The following is a 19,960-nucleotide window of genomic DNA, read 5'->3' as shown; positions in this document are numbered from 1 at the left end:
AGAATTATAATAATACACACTGTAAAAGAAAGAGAGGCAAATGATGATAAGATACAACTTCATGTTTCAAAAGACAGTGTCTGGTTTAGAGAGAGTAATTTCTCTTAAAGGAAAAGAATCCCCGGAGAAGTTAAGGGGAGAGTAGTTATTCTGAAACATGGCTCTGGATTAGTGAAATAGCTAAGTAACGAAATACAGGGACACATTTTTAACAAAAGCTTTCTGCCTCTGAAGGAGAAGGGTGCTGTAAGCTGTTCCTCATTGTGACATGCTTCACTTCTACCTGAATGGCTTTTCTGAAGCTTGTGAGATGTTAATGCTTGTTGTGAGGTGGATAAGGAAACTCCTTGACTTAAATGAAACACTGAGCTCCTCTGGTCAGGTTGATTATGGTCTGTTTCATCAGATTATGGTGTACAAATGCAGCAGCTGTTTAAAATTATATTTGTCATGTGTAAAGCAACTGACTCGAGTATACTAAACATTCAGTCTCTTCATTAACAGCTAAAACTCTCAAAGTTTTCTAGAGGGCATATACTGGTTCATCATGGAAGTGTTCATAATCCTGATTAACCTTTCTAGAAGCAATTAAATTGGTATATAAACTTTCTGTTAATTCTTTTATATGTTTGTAAGCCTAACTTTCTGTTGAGTGGTGTTCCTCTGATGCTACAGATTTTATTCTTTGTAAACAGGAATTCTCCGCTGAATGTAATGTAAATTGCAAGGGCATGTTCCATTGTGAAGAACAAGTTATGAAAATATCTGTCAGAAATAATTACAGTTGATCCTGCTGTCGGGCAGGCATATAGATTGGATAATTTACTGGTGTCTTCTTCAGCAATGTTTTTTATAGCACTGTTACCAGGAATATCAGAATTTAACTCAAAGTAGTGGTAAAATCACTTGTAAGGAAAAAAAGGGAAAGGTTATTGATCTTCTATTCTTGACTTTGCACAGTGGTTTGTGACATGGGCTTCCTCGTCCATGACTGTGTAGAAAGCAGAGTATGATCATAGAAACTGTTTTTTGAAGATGTAGAGGCTCTTGAATGTACAAATCCTTCTCTGTTTTTCATTGTCATCTAAGGCTGTCTTAAAGGCCTCTAACAGCTGCTTGTTCCTTTAAAGTTTATGTCTTAAATCAGATGTGGCATACAGTACAAGCCTTTGTAGAAAGCTAAGGACATGTGGAGGTAAACGTGCCATATGGTGGTCTGAAGTGCATATTTTGCCAGGTCGTGTGTGAAAGTGGCATTTAAGCATCCTGTAGAACAAGTTAATGGAAGAAGTTGCAAGGCTGTTGGTTGCCATTGTCCTCTGTTCTCTAGATTATAAGACCTGCTACGGTTGTCCAGGACAGCAAAGCAAAAGAGAAAGATGTAAATGTGCAGTTGGCAGGACCAGGAAAAGGTAGGTTGGTAAACAGCTCTTGTAATTGGTAGAAATTGAAGTGTCAGTATTATTCTTAGAGTGAACAACAACACATCTTTCTAATGCACCCTTTCCTCACCGATATGGAGCTGCTAAGTTTTATTGATTGCTTCTCTTAAATTTCTACTCTTGATTATTTCAACACTGATATTTTGGGGAGTTTAATTTACCTTTCCTCAGAAAGTTCCTTTATTTCTCCAAATCAGGAATTGTCTTTTTCATGTAAGCCTTCCAGGACTGTACAGAAAGAAGATCCAGGATGTGGATTCCTTAGCCTTGTCTAATGGTACATTTAAGGAATAATTAATTGCTTGGTTGCCTTTTGGACTGTTCTCTATCCTAAAGGTCCACAGCAACAGAAATGTTCTCTATCCCTGACAGGTGTTGCAGTCTCTGATTATCACAATGCATTGTAGTGACCTCCAGGCTTTTTAACCCAACAGATTATACCAGTTCATGAAAGTACTGGCCTTAGAAGGGCTGCAGAGGGTTTGAAAGAAAACAGCTACTTTAATGAGAGAAAATGGACCATTCAGTATTCCTCACTTCTGATATCTGTACAGTTTCAAATTGGACCACGGTACAATGGAGCAAATGGTCCCAAAATGAGCTAACTGTCCCAACTCAGACCCAGGCTTCCTTAACCCTGCCTGTCTTTAACTCCTTTGACAGCTGTCTTCTCCTGGGACAGAGGCGAAACTTCGACAGACCGCATTTGTTGAGCAGTGCTCCCCAGACTTGCAGCTCTCCCCAGGAAGACCTCAGAACAATTACAAGTGTGTCACCTGGACAAAATGTAAAACTTCGCTGTCAGACTACCCTATCCCTGGTAAGGCATCTCGGGCCACCTAATAACTGATGAAAACAAGCTTAATAAAAAGGAAAATCCCTGTAAAAGAAGTGGACTACTTGGAGATATTAAATATTTCTGAAATGTTCGTATTACACTGTGATGAGTATACTGTAAAAATGCATGCAAAGTAATCAGAGGACAATGAGTACAGGAAAGGAAACACTTTCTAAAGGTGTTCTGTAGTTTGTTCTTTGTAGATGTTGTTTTTAGTCTGCCTTGTCTGACAGAGAACTGATTGTGATTATAGACTTCATTTATGAAAATGCCTGTGAGTGTTATGACAGAGCAGGTTTTGATTTGGCCACTCAGAGAATCTTTGAAAAAATACTGAATGAAAATAAGGTGTGCGCGACAGCCTGGATGGCACGGTGAGGTAGACCTGACCTATTTAGCTGTATATCTTACTGTGAAATTTCACCTCTAAATCTAATTTTAGTGTTATTTCCCTTCTGTAAGCATGACTGTGCAGCTGTGAATCCTATGCAAAGGCTTATGTACATATTCACCTCTGTGGTTTAGAGAATATAGCACATGCTGGTATTCCCTTTAGCCCTGTATTTAAATTTTTGCAAAATCAAGATCTCAATACACTTGTAATATTCTTCTCTCTGTAGTATGGATGAGTAGTATTATAAGCAGAATATAATAACAGTGTAAATCTTAATATAAAACGTGAGTTAACAGTACTCAGTACAGTGTGACTGTTCTTAGTTCATATTTAATTCCCATATATTAATAAAAAATGATTAATCATTATAATGTGCTAAAATGCTAACAAAGACTAAAAACAGTTCTGAATGACATTCTGTGTTAAATTAATTTGCTAAGCAGTGCTGAGAACAGCTGCAGAAAATCACAAAGCATTCTTGTATCTTACGTAGCCTACTTCTATTTTTTTCGCTTGGTGAGTCGTTTTCTTAGTTTAACTTTGCTTTTTGCTTTGTGGTCTGTTTACTTTGATAAACATAGTCAATTAAGTTCACAATAGAATGTGACTGGGTAAACTTGGCTTCCTAGGTACTGATCCTACTGGAGGTGTCACTGTTGACTGCATGTTAAGTTAATGCATGGGAAGTTGGAATAAATGAGGCATTTAATGTTTGGACTCAATAATCTTACGCTCTTTTCCAACCTTAATGATTCTATTATTCTATTTCCATTTCTGTGTGCCCAGTTTGTCATTTTAAGATGATATGGCATTAAGCAATGCTTGGGTGTTGCTGGAGAGGAGGTGTTAATGCTGCTGTAGGTGTTCTGCCTGACATCACTTTCAGGTCAGCCTGGGAGCACAGGTGCAAAGCCTGTACCAGGAGTTAATTTTGGTGCAAGCAGCATTGTCATGATCACGTTCAGGTCTGTTCATACCTGTCTATGAGAGGTTAGAGAAGAGACAGAACTTCTCATTAACCTGTGTTACGGAGGAAATGATGGCAGCTCAAAATGCAAGACAGGCTCAACCTGTGCTTATTAAGACACTCGTGTTCTGACTAGATGAGTACAAGAAAAAGCCTTTGTTCCCTTTTTATTTTGTGTCTAGTGAAACTTTACTCAGTATTTGTGTTCTCTAACATGTCCAGCAGCAAATCAACAGCAACAAGAGTCACTGAAATGGTGGAGCTGACAGTTTATGGCTAAAGGAGGGAGGATCTAGACTGAAGCATGGAGGCTCCCTGCCTCCCCAGAAGTCATTTCTTGTATATTTTGGTAGGATGTATGTGCTTAACAAAACAAAAATAGTCCTCTGAGACCATAATCTCTGTTAGCTGGATGTACGGGGCTTAAATTATCAAGGAAGTAATTATTTACATATTTTAGGTATCAGAAAGAACACCAAAGTTCTCACCATACGTGACTCAGAATATTTTTAAATGTGCTGAAGCTGTGTGAATTCTGCCTTAGATCTGAGGATAAATAGTACACTTCAGCACAGGAACATCTCCAATATGCTATGTTGGGTACTGAAATCATGTCATTCACAAACATGTATATATCTCACATATCTAGTCTGCCAAGAACTGTTGTGTTCAGTTTGGAATTTTTTGGTGTTTCTTGAGACATAAATTTACATGATCAGAACATAACACTGTTCTTGAATCTTCTTTTTTTCAAAGATAGTATCTTCAGCTGTAAATTACAAAGACATGCTACCTGCAGGTAAGATGTTGCTATAAATTAGAAGAAGGTCTGAGAGACTGTGAGAGGAAACTGAAATAAAATGGGTTTTGGATAGGACTGAGGCAGGATCAGTCTGGTACATTGCAACTCAGAGTAATCTGCTGAAATGATTCTCTCTTGTTATTTCAAAGAACGTGTTTCATTTAAATTATGTAGCATGGGATACTTAGCCCCTATGTGAGCAAAGTAGAGGCAGTTGGACCAAAGGATTAATTTTGATGCTTTTTTATTGCGGAGATTTAACCCTGTAATTTAGAGAAACAGGTTAGAGTCATGAGAAGGAGAACAGGACAACATTTTTTTCTGCTGTGTTGTGGTGAATAAGTGGCATTTCTGTCGATTGAGTTTCAGTTCTGGAAAGTGTCCCAATAGTTTTATTTATGTTGTATTACTGCCCATATCTATGTATACTTGTAGAAAATTGATAACGGTATAAAATGCCTGCCTTCTGTTTAAATCTGTTTTGTGTAAATCAGAAAGGTTTTTATAACATTGTGTCTTGCCAGCTGTCTGCTGCAGTAAATTTCTTGGACTCATTAAGCATCCTAGAGGACAAGATGTCCATAAACTCACTTGGATGAATTCATGAACACTTATACTAGTAAAACCTGGGTTTCTCTGTATTTCTCACTCCTGATTAATTACCCTTTCAAAAGTTATTTAAAGTCGAAGGATGAACAGACAAGCTGTATTCCATTAGGAAAGCAAGCTAAAAGTTTCATTCTGCATGGAAATGGTTGGTATCCTGCTTAGAAATGTGTGCAAAAATGCCAGAGTTTACCCTGAGGTGCTGCAGGACAAGAGCTGTCTCAGCCTGTCCGGTTGACAGTGCATTGGCAGTCACTTACAGGTACCTTTCACTTGAATTGCAGTGGCTGAATGTGGCATTTTTCAGGTATGCTCTCCTCTAATGCAGGAAGGCTGAAACCTCACTTGTACAACTCACATAAGGGTTTGTTAGGTAACAACAAATGGCAGCTGAATATAAAGTTTAGAACAAGAAAATAGCAGTGATAGTTAGCCAGATTTCAAGCATCTTATGCTAACCAGTGTGGCTAGTTCTTATTTATTGTTGCAAGTATCCTGAAGTATTATTATATTAAAGACCTTTTCATAATGCAAATGGGTCTGATAAAAGTCAAATTTTTCTTAAGTGGAGGTATTACTGCTATAAAAAGCTGTGGCATAGATTTAAAGTTCTGCATTGAATCAGATTTGTTAATGGGGGTCAGCTCAAGCCAAAAAAAAATGCCAGAAGAGCCTTTTATTGTTAGCCCCAAATAAAACCCAAAGAAAAACCCCAGATACCAAACAAAAAACAAAGGAAAGATACAAACAAAATATCTAATGAAAGTAGCAACTGGTTTGGTAAACAATGCATTCTGGAAGATTGTTATTCAAGTTGATGTGCTATCAAGGTTAAAAAATAAAATTCAAAAAAATCCAGTATTATAGAACACTTCTTATGAAGTCTGGATCTGATTTTTTTTTTTAAGGCTCCAATTTGTATGTTGGTAGTTGTAGGTACTTAAATAACACAAATCTAATCTTTCCCCTTTGCCTTGCCTCAAAGAAGTGTATTGAGGACAAAGAGCTCAGGGGAGACACAGAGTAACTGATAAAAAGTGTTTGTACTCATGCAGAGAGGTGGGGCAGGGGTAAGGTTACTTTCATAGCCACACTTACAAGTGCTTTAAAGGCTCATCCTGTTTCAGAAATGTATTCCTTTTCCTGTTTCACACCATCATTTACAAATTTCAGCCCACCGCAACTCCCTGTCACTCAAAAGAATGTGGAATCTGTTATTATTCATGTATCCATTTCATTTCACACCAAAACCTAGAAATGTGTCCTAGAAAAGGGAAATCTTGGGGAAAAAAAAAGATTATAAAAATCCTAGATTTCACAGGGAAATATATCAGTTTATTCAGCTGCTCATTTCTACGCTCCAATATGATTGGCTTCAAAAATGAAATGCAAAAAAAGGAAGCACTTGGCTATGCAAGCAAAATTGTATTTTGTTCCTTTGTTTCTGGGAAACAAGGATGAGTTTCTGTTAAGTCCTCCTTAACAGAAACACAGTCTTTGTTAACTTTTGTTTTGTTTAGGAATTTGACCCATCCTATTTATATTAGTTTTCAGTAGGTGGATTAAAGCCAGGCACCCAAGCCACTATTCCTGACTGAATGAACATATCATTTATTTTTCTGGTGCTTTGGTTTTATTCTCTGTCAAATGTGTGTGTAGGAGCTCTTGAGATGTTTACAAAAACCCTGTTTTTGTAGAACATCTAGCTCCTACTTTTGCTTAGCACACTGTACTTGGAGCAGGGGGGAAGGAGGTCTAAAAGGTGTGGGTTTTATCATAAGATTTGCAGTAAACAGTCAATTACCTTGGAAATACATTAACTATGCACATTATTGCAAAGGATTTATGTAGCATAGGGTATGAAAACTATTCTGTACTCTACAGGAGGCGGAAAACTATGTGAAGCAAATTTCTTGTCTAAAATCAGTTGGTTTTCCTGGATAGCAAGTCATTTTTGTGTGGAGCAGCTTCGTGACATTCATTGCATGTTGCAGTAGCCCATGTTACCACTTTGAAATGAAGAAGAGGAATCCATCAGCTGTCTCACAGCGGCATAATTCCTTTTAAGTGATGCCAGGTTAGTTGGATTTAAGTTGATTTGTCCTATTTGCAGTTTCTATGGGAGCTGGAAATGATATCAGAAAACACTAAGGGACAGTCATATCTGATTTTCTGGGCATCTGCTCCTGTTTGGGAAACAGTCTCAAACTTACTGATGATACAGGAAATTAGTGTCCTTCAGTACAGCATTTTCAGCTTGGCATTGAAAAGTAGGCAGCAGAGCTGTCTGGTTATGCTTTCTGGACACATGGCCTTTGTGAGGTTCAAGAGAACAAGAAAATGTATTCATATATTTTATATATGAATATATTTTATATATATATCTATTTTTCATAATATTCATCTGTGTTTAGAAGCCTAGAAGATAGGAATTGTGAGTAAAATTATGCAAGGCGCTGCTAGCTTCTGCCTGGATCAGGAGAGGTTTATACTTGTTTACATTTAGGAGGTGACTCTAGAAACCCGTTATGTTCGCTGGTCTGTTGCTCATTCAAACAGCAATTGCCTTCTTATGCTGTATATTCCTTGCCTGCTGCAAGAAAAGAGCTAAGTGTAATTGGAATTTTACTGGCCAACAGATGTTTCAGAGAAAGAAAATGATTCCCCATTGAGCCCTTGATAAAGGCTGCCACCCAAAAAACATGTTAAAGCCCTGAAACCTTAATCCAGAACTCTAGAGCCCCAGCATATGACCGAGTTCTACATTTTTTCGTTCATGTTTACATTTCTAGTTTGGGAGAGTGAAAGTCAGTGCTCCAGTGGAATTGTGCAAGGGCTGTGTTATGCTTTATGAGTATGGGCCTCCACTGAGGGTAATGTGAAGCTGCACTGTCCACATGGGAGCTCTAGGAAGCATTTATGCCTTGGGCACACACTAAATGGCTGAGATTTCCCTAGAACAGAAAGGGCACGTGGGTTTATATCTCCCTCAAGAGCTTTCTCTTCTTTAGATGACCATGTGCATTATGAACACATGTAAGGGGTGTGATTATTATTGCTACTGATCCAATGGCACGTGTGCGTGAAGCTTCAAAAAATATGTATTAGCCTGTGCTCTTCCAGACTTGTAGTTAAATGGGATGAATATAAGGCAAATGATTTATAGGGAATAGAATTAATCAAGCGCAAAGGTCTGGACAAAATAAACAGTATTTACCTTGCTATTTTGTTGTGAGCCTAAAGAAAGCTTGACACTGGACATCAGGAGGTTTCTAGCTCTGGTAATTGAGTCACAGCTGAAAAAGAAACCAAAATCATTAGAAGAGCAAGATATGGATTGCAGCATTATTGAAAATTTACATAAGAAGGAGCTAAATGGAAGAGCTTGAGAATTATTTTTGCACTTACATTTAGGGAGTCAAAAGCAGGATAAGGTTGTGCTCTTGTACTTCTTGAATTCTTTAGTAAAAGTCCCTCATGTAAATACATGTTTACCCTGATCATGGCAATGTATCACATTGTGATACTCATCTCTGATCTTCCAGTCCAAATTCTTTCAAAGTAATACATAGATTGATCATTTAAGTTGTCCATAAATAACCATAATAGGACTTTCCCTGCACAGTAGGCCTCAGACAGGAGGACCCTAATTGAAGTTCTGAACCAGAATATCTTATTTGCTGTAACCATTAGCTATTACAGGCTGAGAGAACTGGGGTTGTTCAGCCTGGAGACAAGACTTAGGGAAGACCTCACTGCAGTCTTTCAGGACCTTTAGGGGGATTATAAAAAGGAGAGAGGGACTTTTTATACAGGCAAATAGTGACAGAACAAGGGGCAATGGTTTTAAACTAAAAGAGAGTAGGTTTAGTTTAGATGTTAAGATGAATTTTTTTACTGTGAGGGTGATGAGGCACTGGCACAGGTTGCTCAGAGAGGTTGTGGATGCCCCATCCCTGGAAGTGTTCAAGGCCAGGCTGGATGGGGCTCTGAGCAAGCTGATGTAGTAAGTGGCATCCCTGTTCATGGCAGAGAGGTTGGAACTAGAAGATCTTTAGATCCCTCCCAAACCTAACCATGTTATGTCTGTGATTATAGATCCGGATACCCTTGCTTTTATTAAATACCTGGCCTTGCTGTACTTTCTGCAACAATATATTAGTTTTGTGATCTAAAAAGAATTGTACATGAGAAGTGTTTCTACTTACTGTATTTGAAATTCCCATCCTCTGACTTTTATCAAAGTCACTTTGTTCCAATTCTACAGAACAAAGAGAAACAAAGAAAAAAAGTTACTTTCTTGTCATGCTTAACCTTTGTGTTTTAACACACTGTTCCTTGATTTACTTGCATACAGGAGCCTAAAAGGAACATGACTTTGTTTTAATCACTCCTTACCTCTCTAGTCAAAGTTCACAAAACTAATTTATTTCCTAATGTGCTAGTTTATGGTTATCTGTATAATAAGAAACTAACAATACCCTTCATGATTCTGTATTTTTGCATTAATGAGCTACTATATTTCTAGTTTTGCATATGGAAAACTGAATAACACTTGCAGCAAAACCACTTGGCAGCAGCAGATATGCTTTCTTTAAATAGTTCGCCTCTCATTGTTTTGTCGGACCCTGGAACTTTCATTGTATTCAGTGGATAAGTAATTATCATTATTATTCCTTGTAGTAATGGATAGTTTTATTTCCCTTTGTTTTATTTTTGGTGTAGCTGCTAAATATAGTAAGCTTAAATTTCTTGCAAATTGTGTGTCAGACATGAAGTTGAGCATCAGTGAAAGTGTACATGCTACACTTCAGTTTTTGTGTAGTTGGAGGCTTGATTAATGTAAGAGCTTCATGGCTGAATCTGATGTAGTTCTTAAGGAGAAATACCTATTTGAAGAACAGAAAAAAAACATATATGAGATTATTAGAACATATCAGTGTCCATGTGCCTGCAGGCAGCCAAGGAGGCTAAAGGGGAAAGCATTGTGCAGTTGTATGCACCAGCTTGTAGGCTTGTAGTTTGAAGAACTTTTACCCAGCATTAACTGTGATTAGACTAGAGCAAGGAAACACCCACTTTTGATGGGTTTGTGTCTGCCTAACTCTAAAGGAATCTTTCTTTAGCCATTCTGCACTAGCATGACATGTTCTAAAGAACAGCAGCATAGATGAGTGGTTATGGCCCAGCAAGCAGACAAGCTGTTCTTTCCAGTCTTGCATCATGTTAGATTTAGTTATTGATCATCAAAGCACAGTGCCTTTTCTTACTCCATTAAGATTTTTCTCTCTTATATTTAGAGTTTTAATCAATAGAAGCCAGAAAGTATCAAAATATTTTCTGCGTTTTCTAAAACAATATATAACTGTCATTTGGTACAGACGATTTGCAGTGATTTTGCAATAAATCCTGCTTGCATCCTCAAGATGAGTAGTTCTAGCAGTGTTTTTGTTATGGAAGTAATTAAAATTTACAAATGTTAAAGCTTAGAAGGGAGAACAGCTTTTCAGAAGGGAAGGAATCCGGATTTTAGTTGTTTGAGAAATAAGCTGGTTTGTAGCTGCAGAATTTACAGTGTAATCTGCTCATGGCCACAGACTTGCACTCCAGAACTAAGCCTCTTACATTTTTTAGAGTAATAGTATTTTTAGTTGTGTGGCTACTGTATTAATATGCAAATACAAACCAAGGCAGGGATTGGGCATTGTAACTTTGCAAACAACTGAAGCAACTGTCCTTGTTTTGATTAGAGAGGTTGGATAATTGATTTTCCAAGGCCCCCTCCAATGTGATTCTGGTCCTGAATAACCATGCGTGGTAAATTAGCTGGCTCAGTTCAATGGCCAATTACGTAGTTTTTTTAAGGTTATCATAAATACAAATGTTTCAGTTGAGCAAGTTATTCCATAGTCCTGAACAGCTTTTCATATCTCCACTGTACGTGCTTTGATACAGAAAAGATGAGCATGTAAGAATGTAAGAAAAATTTTTATCAAATAAGTAAAGGGTTGGCTAAGTATTATTTTGTTTATATAATTTGTTCCTCTTATGTGACCAAAACCATCATTTTTTCCCCTAAATTGAATTATACTGTTATAGAAATTGTTGCTTACCATAGTGCCACAAAATGAAGGTATCCTGAAACAGGATCTATATGTGGATCTAAGTGCCCGGCCTTTCATACATTTCTCCTGAAGTTAGAGTTTTGCTTTTAACCAGGATTTTCATTCTTTTTGCATGCTAATAGGGTGGTTAACATTCGTAGCAGAGCAGCCTATTAAGAATGAGATCCAATAGCATACAGTTCAATGTATTAGAAATTAATTCCAAAGTATTAGAACTTAAAAGATATAGTTTATTCAAATCTATTAACTTTCTTGATACTACCTGATGCAGATAGTAATTGAGTATTTTTCTCTATGCATTCTTTAAAAGATAGGTCATTTTCACCGGTCATAAAATGCCAGGGCCACCTGTGCTGAAGGCAAATACAAATTTGATTTAGTTTGGAGATTGTGCTCTGACTTGGGAGTGTATTAAAAATAGTTTTGATGTGATTCATTGTGTACCTTCAGGCAGTTATGCCACTGACATTTATCTAAGGAACAGCTTTTTGTGGATTTTTTTTTTTTTAATAGGGAAAAACAAATTTCCGAGGGGGAAGAATTTTTCATTCAGCTGTGCTGAGATGGTTACCTGAAGTTTTTGTCTTTTTCTTTCCAATTAGATTTTCTTCATTTCTGTCTGACAATAGTAGTCATGGTCTTGCACGTTTACCGCTGGAGGTTCATTCAGTGTAAATTCAGAGCTGTTTCCAACATTGAAGTTTAATTTAATGCCTCTAAAAAGTGGCTAGGTTTTATATTCTCTTTGAATTTGCATCAGGAAGAGAGATACTCAGCTGCAAATGAAAAGAAGGTATGAGAGATAGTAACAAGATCATCATGAACTTTGACTAGTTAATCTTCTGCAGCATCTCACAGGAGTAGGTTCTTTTTCTGATAGTACCTCTTCATAAAAGTATTACCTGTATATGTGGACTGTTATAACTTGGACATTTAGAACAAGTATTGTTAAATGTGGAGATCTAACTCATAATAATGGATTGAGGAATACACAAGAACCTGGTAGCAAGGCCAGGCTTAGGGCTCATTTGTTCCTATCTTCTGCACGTGAGCTGTGATCAATAGGAAAATCTGTCCCTTGTTTTTTCAGTTTGTTTGTTTTTTATTTTTTCTTTCAAACCTATTTCCTCTGAAAGCCTTCTCGGTGCTATTCTAGATTCTTTCTTCACCACTGTCTTTTCTTCCAGCAGCTCATTTTAGAGCTACTTGCATGATTCTTGTGCATTTTTACATGCTATCCCTTTTCATCCCAGTGGAAAGCGATCTGTTTCTGCTGGGATTTAACCATGATAATTACACTGTTCACCCTATTTCTTTCCCTGGTTATTCCAAGAATAATTAAAGTGAGAGAATAGACACAATAGAAAAGCACTCTTTTACAGTAGAAACATTATCCTTGTCTATTATTAATCTACTTGCAAATTTTGGTTCAATTTTATCCTGTCAGGTCTTGGAGTTTCTTGCTAAGCAATGGGTCTCCTGTTGAAGTGCTGTGAGTTAGATGTGAAAAAAATTTAAGTTCTATAAAAATCGCTGAAAAGCCTGAAGTTTTTTTCTTTGAAGACCAATTTGACAGGATTATTTGAACATATATATCCCAATCATAACTGGCAGCAATTATATGAAAAATGTGGGCAAATTGCAGACCTTCTTTCTTGAGCATATTAAAGGTGACAAAGCCCACATTTGAAATTCTGTTGGAGTCTGGGGATCAGACATTACCATTCTCTGCCAGTATGCTTTGTCATACTATGTGCATTTGGTCAGATCTTCATTATTTCCTACATTCCTCTTGTTTTTTACACAAAGCAGAATAGTCAAATTTCAGTAAAGGAAAAATATAGTTACAGGAGTGACAGCATTACTGAAAGTTTCAGAGAACTTTTAAGATACTGTGGTGAGAGCATGTATTTTCAGATGAAGGATGGAGGAATTCCGGTACTGGAAATGCATGAAATTATTGAAACACATTTTCAAATCAGGAAGCGTTAATAATTCATAAAGGTTAATCTTTGAACATTAGTGTTTTTTAAGAAGGTTTTTAAGTGACAGATAAATTGATCCATTTTCCCCTCTCATTGAAGTAGGACAGGATTTTTATAAAAAACTTTAAATGATGGTGCTATTTCATGAATTTTTTTCATGCTCTGAATATTTATGTTCATGAATGAAATAAAATGAGGCTGTAATAAATATTTTAATTTACCTTTTGTAGCCCAAGTACAGAGCTACATGCCTGTGAAGATAGGGAGCACATTCACTGTACCCGTTGTGCACATGAGATGTACTAGGGTGATAATATCAAATAAGCAGTAATGCTGGATTTGGCACTTGATATGAATATATATATATTGAGATTGTCAGAATTTATGGGACTAGGCATAGATTATAGCATATTATTGGGAAATGTCCTGGGATTCTGTTAAAACCTTCCAGTTTACAGCCATGTTGTGCTATATTTAAATCTAGTGATATTTTACATACAGGTAGTTCTGTCTATTGTATCTTCAGTTGCCATTTGATTCCTGTTTAAATTAGAACTTGTACTTCTAATCTATTTTTTTTTAATTCCATGTGGGGTTATTTTTTAAATTAGGACTTGAACCATTTGTTTCCATTTTGTTTTGTTTTAGGATTTGTAAATACCTCTCTGTCTCAGGAGCGTGTGAGATGGTGAGAACAGCACCAGGGCTAGTTTGGAATTTTCATTGTAACTGCAGCAATACCGGTTTAAATAGAGGTCAAACAGCTGCTGTGGTTTTTCTCATGAAAGGAAAAGCCCTGTTTCATCCCTGGATTGGTGCATTTGACATAGGTGGTTATCCTGTGGGGTGAGGTGAAGAGTCTTGCCTGTCTGGGCTGTGACAAAGAAAGCAGCATTGCAGCAAGGCAGCTGGCTCCCTCATCTCTCTGAATTAAAAAGTTATGTGGAACTTTCCTGAGAATCCACATTTGTCTTCTGAATTTTCCCAAAAAGCGTTAGATATGCTGTGACAGGCCAAGGGATTTGCCCCATGTTATTGGGAATGAGGGATTTGCCCGGTGATTAGGAGGCACAGGGATGAGGAACCATCATGAAGATATTTTCTGAAAAGAAAGTGACTGTGATGCTTCCTCCAGACAAGAGAGCTCATTAAGCTCAGCTACTGAAGCAGCTTAGAGGCAACATGGTGGGTGCAAGTGCTGAGGCTCTCCTGGGCTTGGTACAGCAACAGTTCTGGGCCCTCAGAAGTTTGCATCTGTTTGGCTTAAGGCAAACACAGCTTCTCTATCCACAATCCAGGAGCCAATCATGTGAATGATAGTGTGGTCTGGGTAGCAAAACAAGGCTCCCTAGGCCAAAAGATTGGTTGTCAAATTGCCCAGACGTTCACTGGATATAAACATCATATAGCATTGAGGGCGAGGAAAGAATTCAAGGATGAGCAGAAAGATGTGAGAACTACAGTTACTGTTAGTTTTCTAGTCTGTTTTGGCTACTCTCGTTTCACGGTTTCCTCTCTGCTCTCAGTAATTATACTAATAGTATTGATTCAATCCTTTCAGTCTTCAAAGAGCTGTTTGAATAATAATAAGATAATCCTTCTGACCCCTGGAGAGGCAGATAACCATTTTTAAAAATAAAAAGTCCTTGTCCAAAAAAGGCAGATTTGATAGCAGCACTGCAGGCAAAGGGAAGGTCATGCCTAAAACTGGGGCATGTCTTTAGTCAATGTTCTGTTTTGAAGAATAGCTTTTTGTAAGGGAGAAGTGGAGTGAAGAAGAGGATGACAAAGCAGCAGGCTAGGTAGATGCCAAGCCTCCGTGGTATGTTCACAGTTCCAGGCAGCAGTTCCCTTGGGGGCTGTGCCACTGGACAGCTCAGAGAATTTTCAGGATTTTCTTTATCTTCCCTTCATGTCTACTTTCCTTCTCCTAATTTTAGTGCCTCCCAGTTCTGTTTTGCCTGAAAGTAGGTAATGTATTTGCTGCTGAGTCTTGTATGTTTTTACAGCTTCTGACATACAGATGCCTTGATCGTGATGAAAATTTGAGATCCAGTTGTGGTGTTGGTGTTTCACAGACACATTTTCTCCCTGTGATGCTACTGCAATCGCTTCCCAGCTGGATGCTGGCCTGGGTTTTTATGAGGTGTTTTGCTGTATTAGCACTGTTCCTTTCTCCCAGCTCTTCCCACCCTGAGTGATTTCACTCAAGGTTGAAAAGATGAAGTGTCAAAAACAGGGTAAAGAAATATTGGATGCTTATGCTCTCACCTAAGACTTCGATCTCTAGTGAGTGACGCTGTTTGTCTCAGTAGCTTCTTGTTTTGTAACTGCTTTATGTTGTAACACAATTATCTCAGCATCAAGCCAGTTCTTTATTCACTTTACACTGACATTTCTTAAACGTCTCTAGTGATGTGGTGTCAGGTAGCACCAGAGGAGATATGATCAAAGAGATTTATGCAGGTGAGTGTGAATGTATTTTCTGCATGAAGGAATTAGAAGTTACCTACATGTGTGATTACTTACAGGGCGCTGAAGGGAACCTTGTATGAATTCAATATACACTGTGTAAAACATGAACTCAAAGCTTTTTTGCCCTGGGTACATGGTCTTACAGACCTCTATGCTGTGCTGTGTATTCTTATTGCTACAGTTGGAAGAACTCAGCTCTGTAGTGATTCATTTGGTATATCTCATGTACAGAGGAATGTGGGTATTGATCTAGGTCATTAAAACGTATCATGCTTCTATTATTTTATAAGCATGGACTGCATACAAAGACAACATAATAAATTGTAAAATGTATTCCAGTTCATAAAATTCACCAGTCTATTGCTCTGCCCAGGGTGACTATTAAGTTACAGTCACTCTTGTGGAAAGTGAGGAGCTGTGTATGCCTTGTAATGCATATATAATACAAAATGTGTCTTCTCAGTAGACCCTCACAGCAAATGCAGTGAGAAATCAAATTACCCCAATTTTCTTCCCTTCCTTTCTTCACTTACCACTATTAGTTTCTTTCTTGAATTTGGTATGTTATAACCATATATTGATCGTATTGACATTTCAGTCATTGATTATTATAGCAACATAGTGCATCATGCCAGTGCATATAAGTGCAGCATGACAGTGTAACTATCTTCTGGCTTTCCAGAAATCATTGGCAATATGACTAATGACAAAAGCTTTTTTTTTCTTTAAAAAAAAGTATTCTTTCTTCTTGTTTCAACATAAACTAATATAAACCCACTGTGGAGTGTGAGGCACTGGTAATGACTCACTGGGCAATGAGACAGCAATCTCAGACATTGTAATGTGATGCAGAAAAGGTCATGAACTTGCTTTCATAACAGGATTATTCATACGTTCATTCATTAAAAATTAAACTCATGTGGGAGCATGTGATGCGTTGAAGTTGGCAAGTACTGGGGAAAACTTTCTTGCAGTTTCTTTAGTCCTGATCAGTTGGTGTGAGTTGAAGTCACTCCAGATTAAGTCTTGTCTTATTTAGTGCCATTTACACCTGAAGTTAATTAATTGTTCCTGTTGGAGACAAGTGCCCTAAGTAGCTACATAGTGTTTCAGAATCATGGCTTTATCGTCATGCAGTGATGGTTGGATGGTTGCTTTGTTTTGATTTTTAAGTCTCTCCAATGAGCTTATATTGAAAAGAAAAACATGAAGTTATATATTACTTATTTCATCTTACCTAAGAGTTACTTTCCTTTTTAATTGTACTGTTAAAAGTTTTTGTTGTTGTTGTTGTTTGGTGTGTTCATTTTGGATGGTCTTCTGGGGTCATGCAGAAAAATTGATGTGCTTCAAAGTCTTGTGACACAGATACCTGTTCCAGCTTGATAGCATTGCTGTGTTTTGGTTTATGGTTGTTTTTTTTTCTATTGATGTCCATGCTAGAATGCAGCTAGGAAAGGATTGGTTAGTCAGAACTATAATAGGGTACACAGGGAGGCCTGTCTAGTCTAGTGTAGGACTCCCTTAGCCAATATCAGATGCCTGTGAAAGAATCTAAAAATGGGGTGAGCATGTAGTGGCAGACTGTGACTCAGAGTTGTCTTGGGTCAGGGATGATATTTTTGAGGTCAATAGCCTTTAGCAGAATACTTCTTATGTGAATTTGCCTAATCATATTAGTACTTATGTTGACTTCTGACTTCCACAGCAACATGAGGCAGGGAGTTTCACAGTGATAAAGGAGCATATAAAGATGTCTCTCCTATTGCTGATTCTAAATCTGTTTTTTGATAAAATAACATGATGCCACAAATTTTTTTCATTAAAAAAAGAGGAATGGGAGCCTGTTTTCATTTTTAAGTATGCCACTCACTTTGTGGGTCTCCAGCATATTTCCACTCAGTTCTTTTACAGGCTAAAAAAAATTCCCAGTCTGTGTAGTTGTTTCATATGTGGAATCTGTATGTGCTTTGAACCCTTTTTACTGCCTTTTACTGTAGCTTTTTTAGTTGTATAATCTTAAGATGAGAACCAGAACTACATTCAGAAAGTGGTTGTGCCATGGATTTATATGGCAATGTAATTAGTCTTTCCATTTCTATAACTTTCCTAATATTTCTCAACTTAGGACTTGTTTCTTTCCTCCCCATGACAATAACTGTCTCCCATTCCCACATTGTTTAAAACATTATTGACCTGATTTTAATTTTTTGTTGGTGTAGGAGTATACCAGTGACATGATAAACTTTGAGGTAATGGCATCAGTTACTGTAAAATTTTAAAGATGTAACCAAGTAATATTTGAAGCCATAACCTCGGGGAGCATCAGAAAGAATTTAAATCCTATTTACAGTTCAGTGTTCCAACATTTCTTTTGTCCATGAGCTGGATAGCAGCTCGGGTTGGGTTTAGAATCCAAATGAAGCTAGAGCTGCATTGTACTTGCACATCAGCAGACAGACAAGATTTCTATGTCTACTTTTCTTTAATTGCAGGTATTTATGAGCCGCCATTTCTTGTATTATTGTGGTGAACCTACTCTGGATGTGAAGATTGCCTTTTGTCAGGTGTGTGTTCCTTACAGGTAAAACAAGGTACAGTATATACTTGTACTTCATTTTTGCAATTCATACTATAATAAAAGAAAAATAGAAGTGAATTTCAGAAGCTTACTGCGAGTAACTGGTTATAAGAAAGAGAATAAATACAAAAAAATAGAAAAATGCATCACAAAAATTACTTTTCTATTTACTTTTAAGTTTATTTTGTAGATTGATGTTAATGTAATTTTTTTAGTGAAAAATAATGGCACAGTTTGCAAACAGAAAAAATGCAAACTAAAACTATTTTATCTTAGCCTCTAGGGTTTTTTGAGACAGAGCCTTTCACATTGTAGCCTGTGACTGTAATTTTCTGCCCCTTAGTTTACCTTTACTGGAAGTGTAGGGAGGGTAATTAAAATTGTGGTGTTTGTCTTGTCTCCCATTGAACTCCACGTGCTATGCAGGTTCCAGAGTCGTGAGACTGCACAACAGCCAATTCTGTATTTCTACATTACCCTTGAAATTGCTTGGTCACGATACATGGAAGTCTACAAGGCTGAGATTAAATCAGTGATGCAAAGAAAAAAGCTTATTGATTTGTCCAGTTTTTGATTCTCTTGGTTAAGTTAGCTAGCATATATGTATGTATATGCGTATTTTTTCATTCATGATTGAAAGATGACTTTTTTTCTCACTTCTGTACAGTCTTTTGTGCTTGAATTCTGTCTCTTCATAGTTTAGGGGTTTTTTCTTGTTCGGGGGGTTTGGGTTTTTTTGTGAGATGGAACACTGATGGAACACCAGTAATCTAACTCACTGGGGGGACATTAGGAACATTCTTCAATTTTCAGGGTGAGAGTGATGCTGCGTTCTTAGAAATTACGTTATGATAAACACTATTTTTTGCCTTTTATATTGCATTTGGGGTTCAAGTAAGTTCAAGTAAGTTCAAGAAGAAAGGGCTACTATGTGTATGTAAGCATTTCATACAAAACAGTGTCAGGTGTTGGAAGGTTTACTTTACGTTTTTTAACTCTGAAGTACTAAATACTTGTTCTCCTGAGAAGGTTGGCTCTGGACTAAGTATCGTCAGTTCTGGGATGGATCTTGGCTATTCAGTTTGATAATCTGTCTAACTGTCTTCTCTTTTTTATCTTCTGTTCTTTGTGTGATATGTTCAACTGGCTTAATTCTTCCATGGTTTTTGAGAGAAGGGATTTTGCTAAACATAGTATTTTTGTAATGTTTTGACAGTTTGGTTAAAAAAAAAATTGCAAAAATTGCAAAACAGTTTTTTTTTTCTCACATTTTATGAAAAAGATGTTATTGATGAAAACGTTACTTTCACTATGCAGAACAGAGTTTTTTGCATAGCTCTGGTGCTGACTTTCCTCTCCCTTTTACTTAGACCAAAACAAAGCTGCACAGAAACATTTCTGTTTTACACATGCAGAGAGGAAATGTACTCTAAATCACTTCCTTTTACATCCCATTCTCATTTAGTGTTGGCATCAGTCAGTGCGTGACTATGTGCAGCCAATCCTTTCTGTCACTGCACTCCAGGTTCTTGATTTACTGAAGACATTCCTTTTCTATTACCATAACTTGATAAAAGGTGTTAGAGGAACACAAAGAACCAAACGTATTCACAGTGTTTTTGTTAAAGTGTATATGATGAAATCGACAGCGTTTTGGATGCATTTTTATCACTGAATGAAATAGATTCATTTTTAATGGCTGCAGCAGGTGTCCAGAGAGGAGTCATCCAATAAATACACACAAA

The 19,960-nt window shown here is 37.2% G+C and overlaps 1 protein-coding gene across 14 annotated transcripts in view; it reads left to right on the top strand.

Annotated features, from left to right (window-relative positions):
- Window positions 1-19,960, top strand: part of MAPK10 (mitogen-activated protein kinase 10) — a 198,023-nt gene that overhangs the window by 91,313 nt on the left and 86,750 nt on the right. For 11 of the 14 annotated variants that reach the window (XM_027692825.1, XM_027692822.1, XM_027692828.1 and 8 more), the window contains 2 exons: window positions 2,106-2,262; window positions 18,130-18,201. In XM_027692825.1, coding sequence (XP_027548626.1) covers window positions 2,106-2,262; window positions 18,130-18,201 — 229 coding nt within the window. Of the gene's footprint in view, window positions 1-2,105; window positions 2,263-7,095; window positions 7,127-18,129; window positions 18,229-19,960 lie in introns of those variants that run through there. The other 3 variants (XM_027692836.1, XM_027692834.1, XM_027692823.1) reach the window with 3 other exon arrangements.

This window comes from Neopelma chrysocephalum, unplaced genomic scaffold, assembly GCF_003984885.1.
Source record: "Neopelma chrysocephalum unplaced genomic scaffold, ASM398488v2 Primary Assembly neopelma1_88, whole genome shotgun sequence".
In the NCBI taxonomy this organism is placed as follows: Eukaryota; Metazoa; Chordata; class Aves; order Passeriformes; family Pipridae; genus Neopelma; species Neopelma chrysocephalum.
Note: the sequence above shows the minus strand (reverse complement) of the source record. Positions and strands in the feature narration are given on the sequence as shown.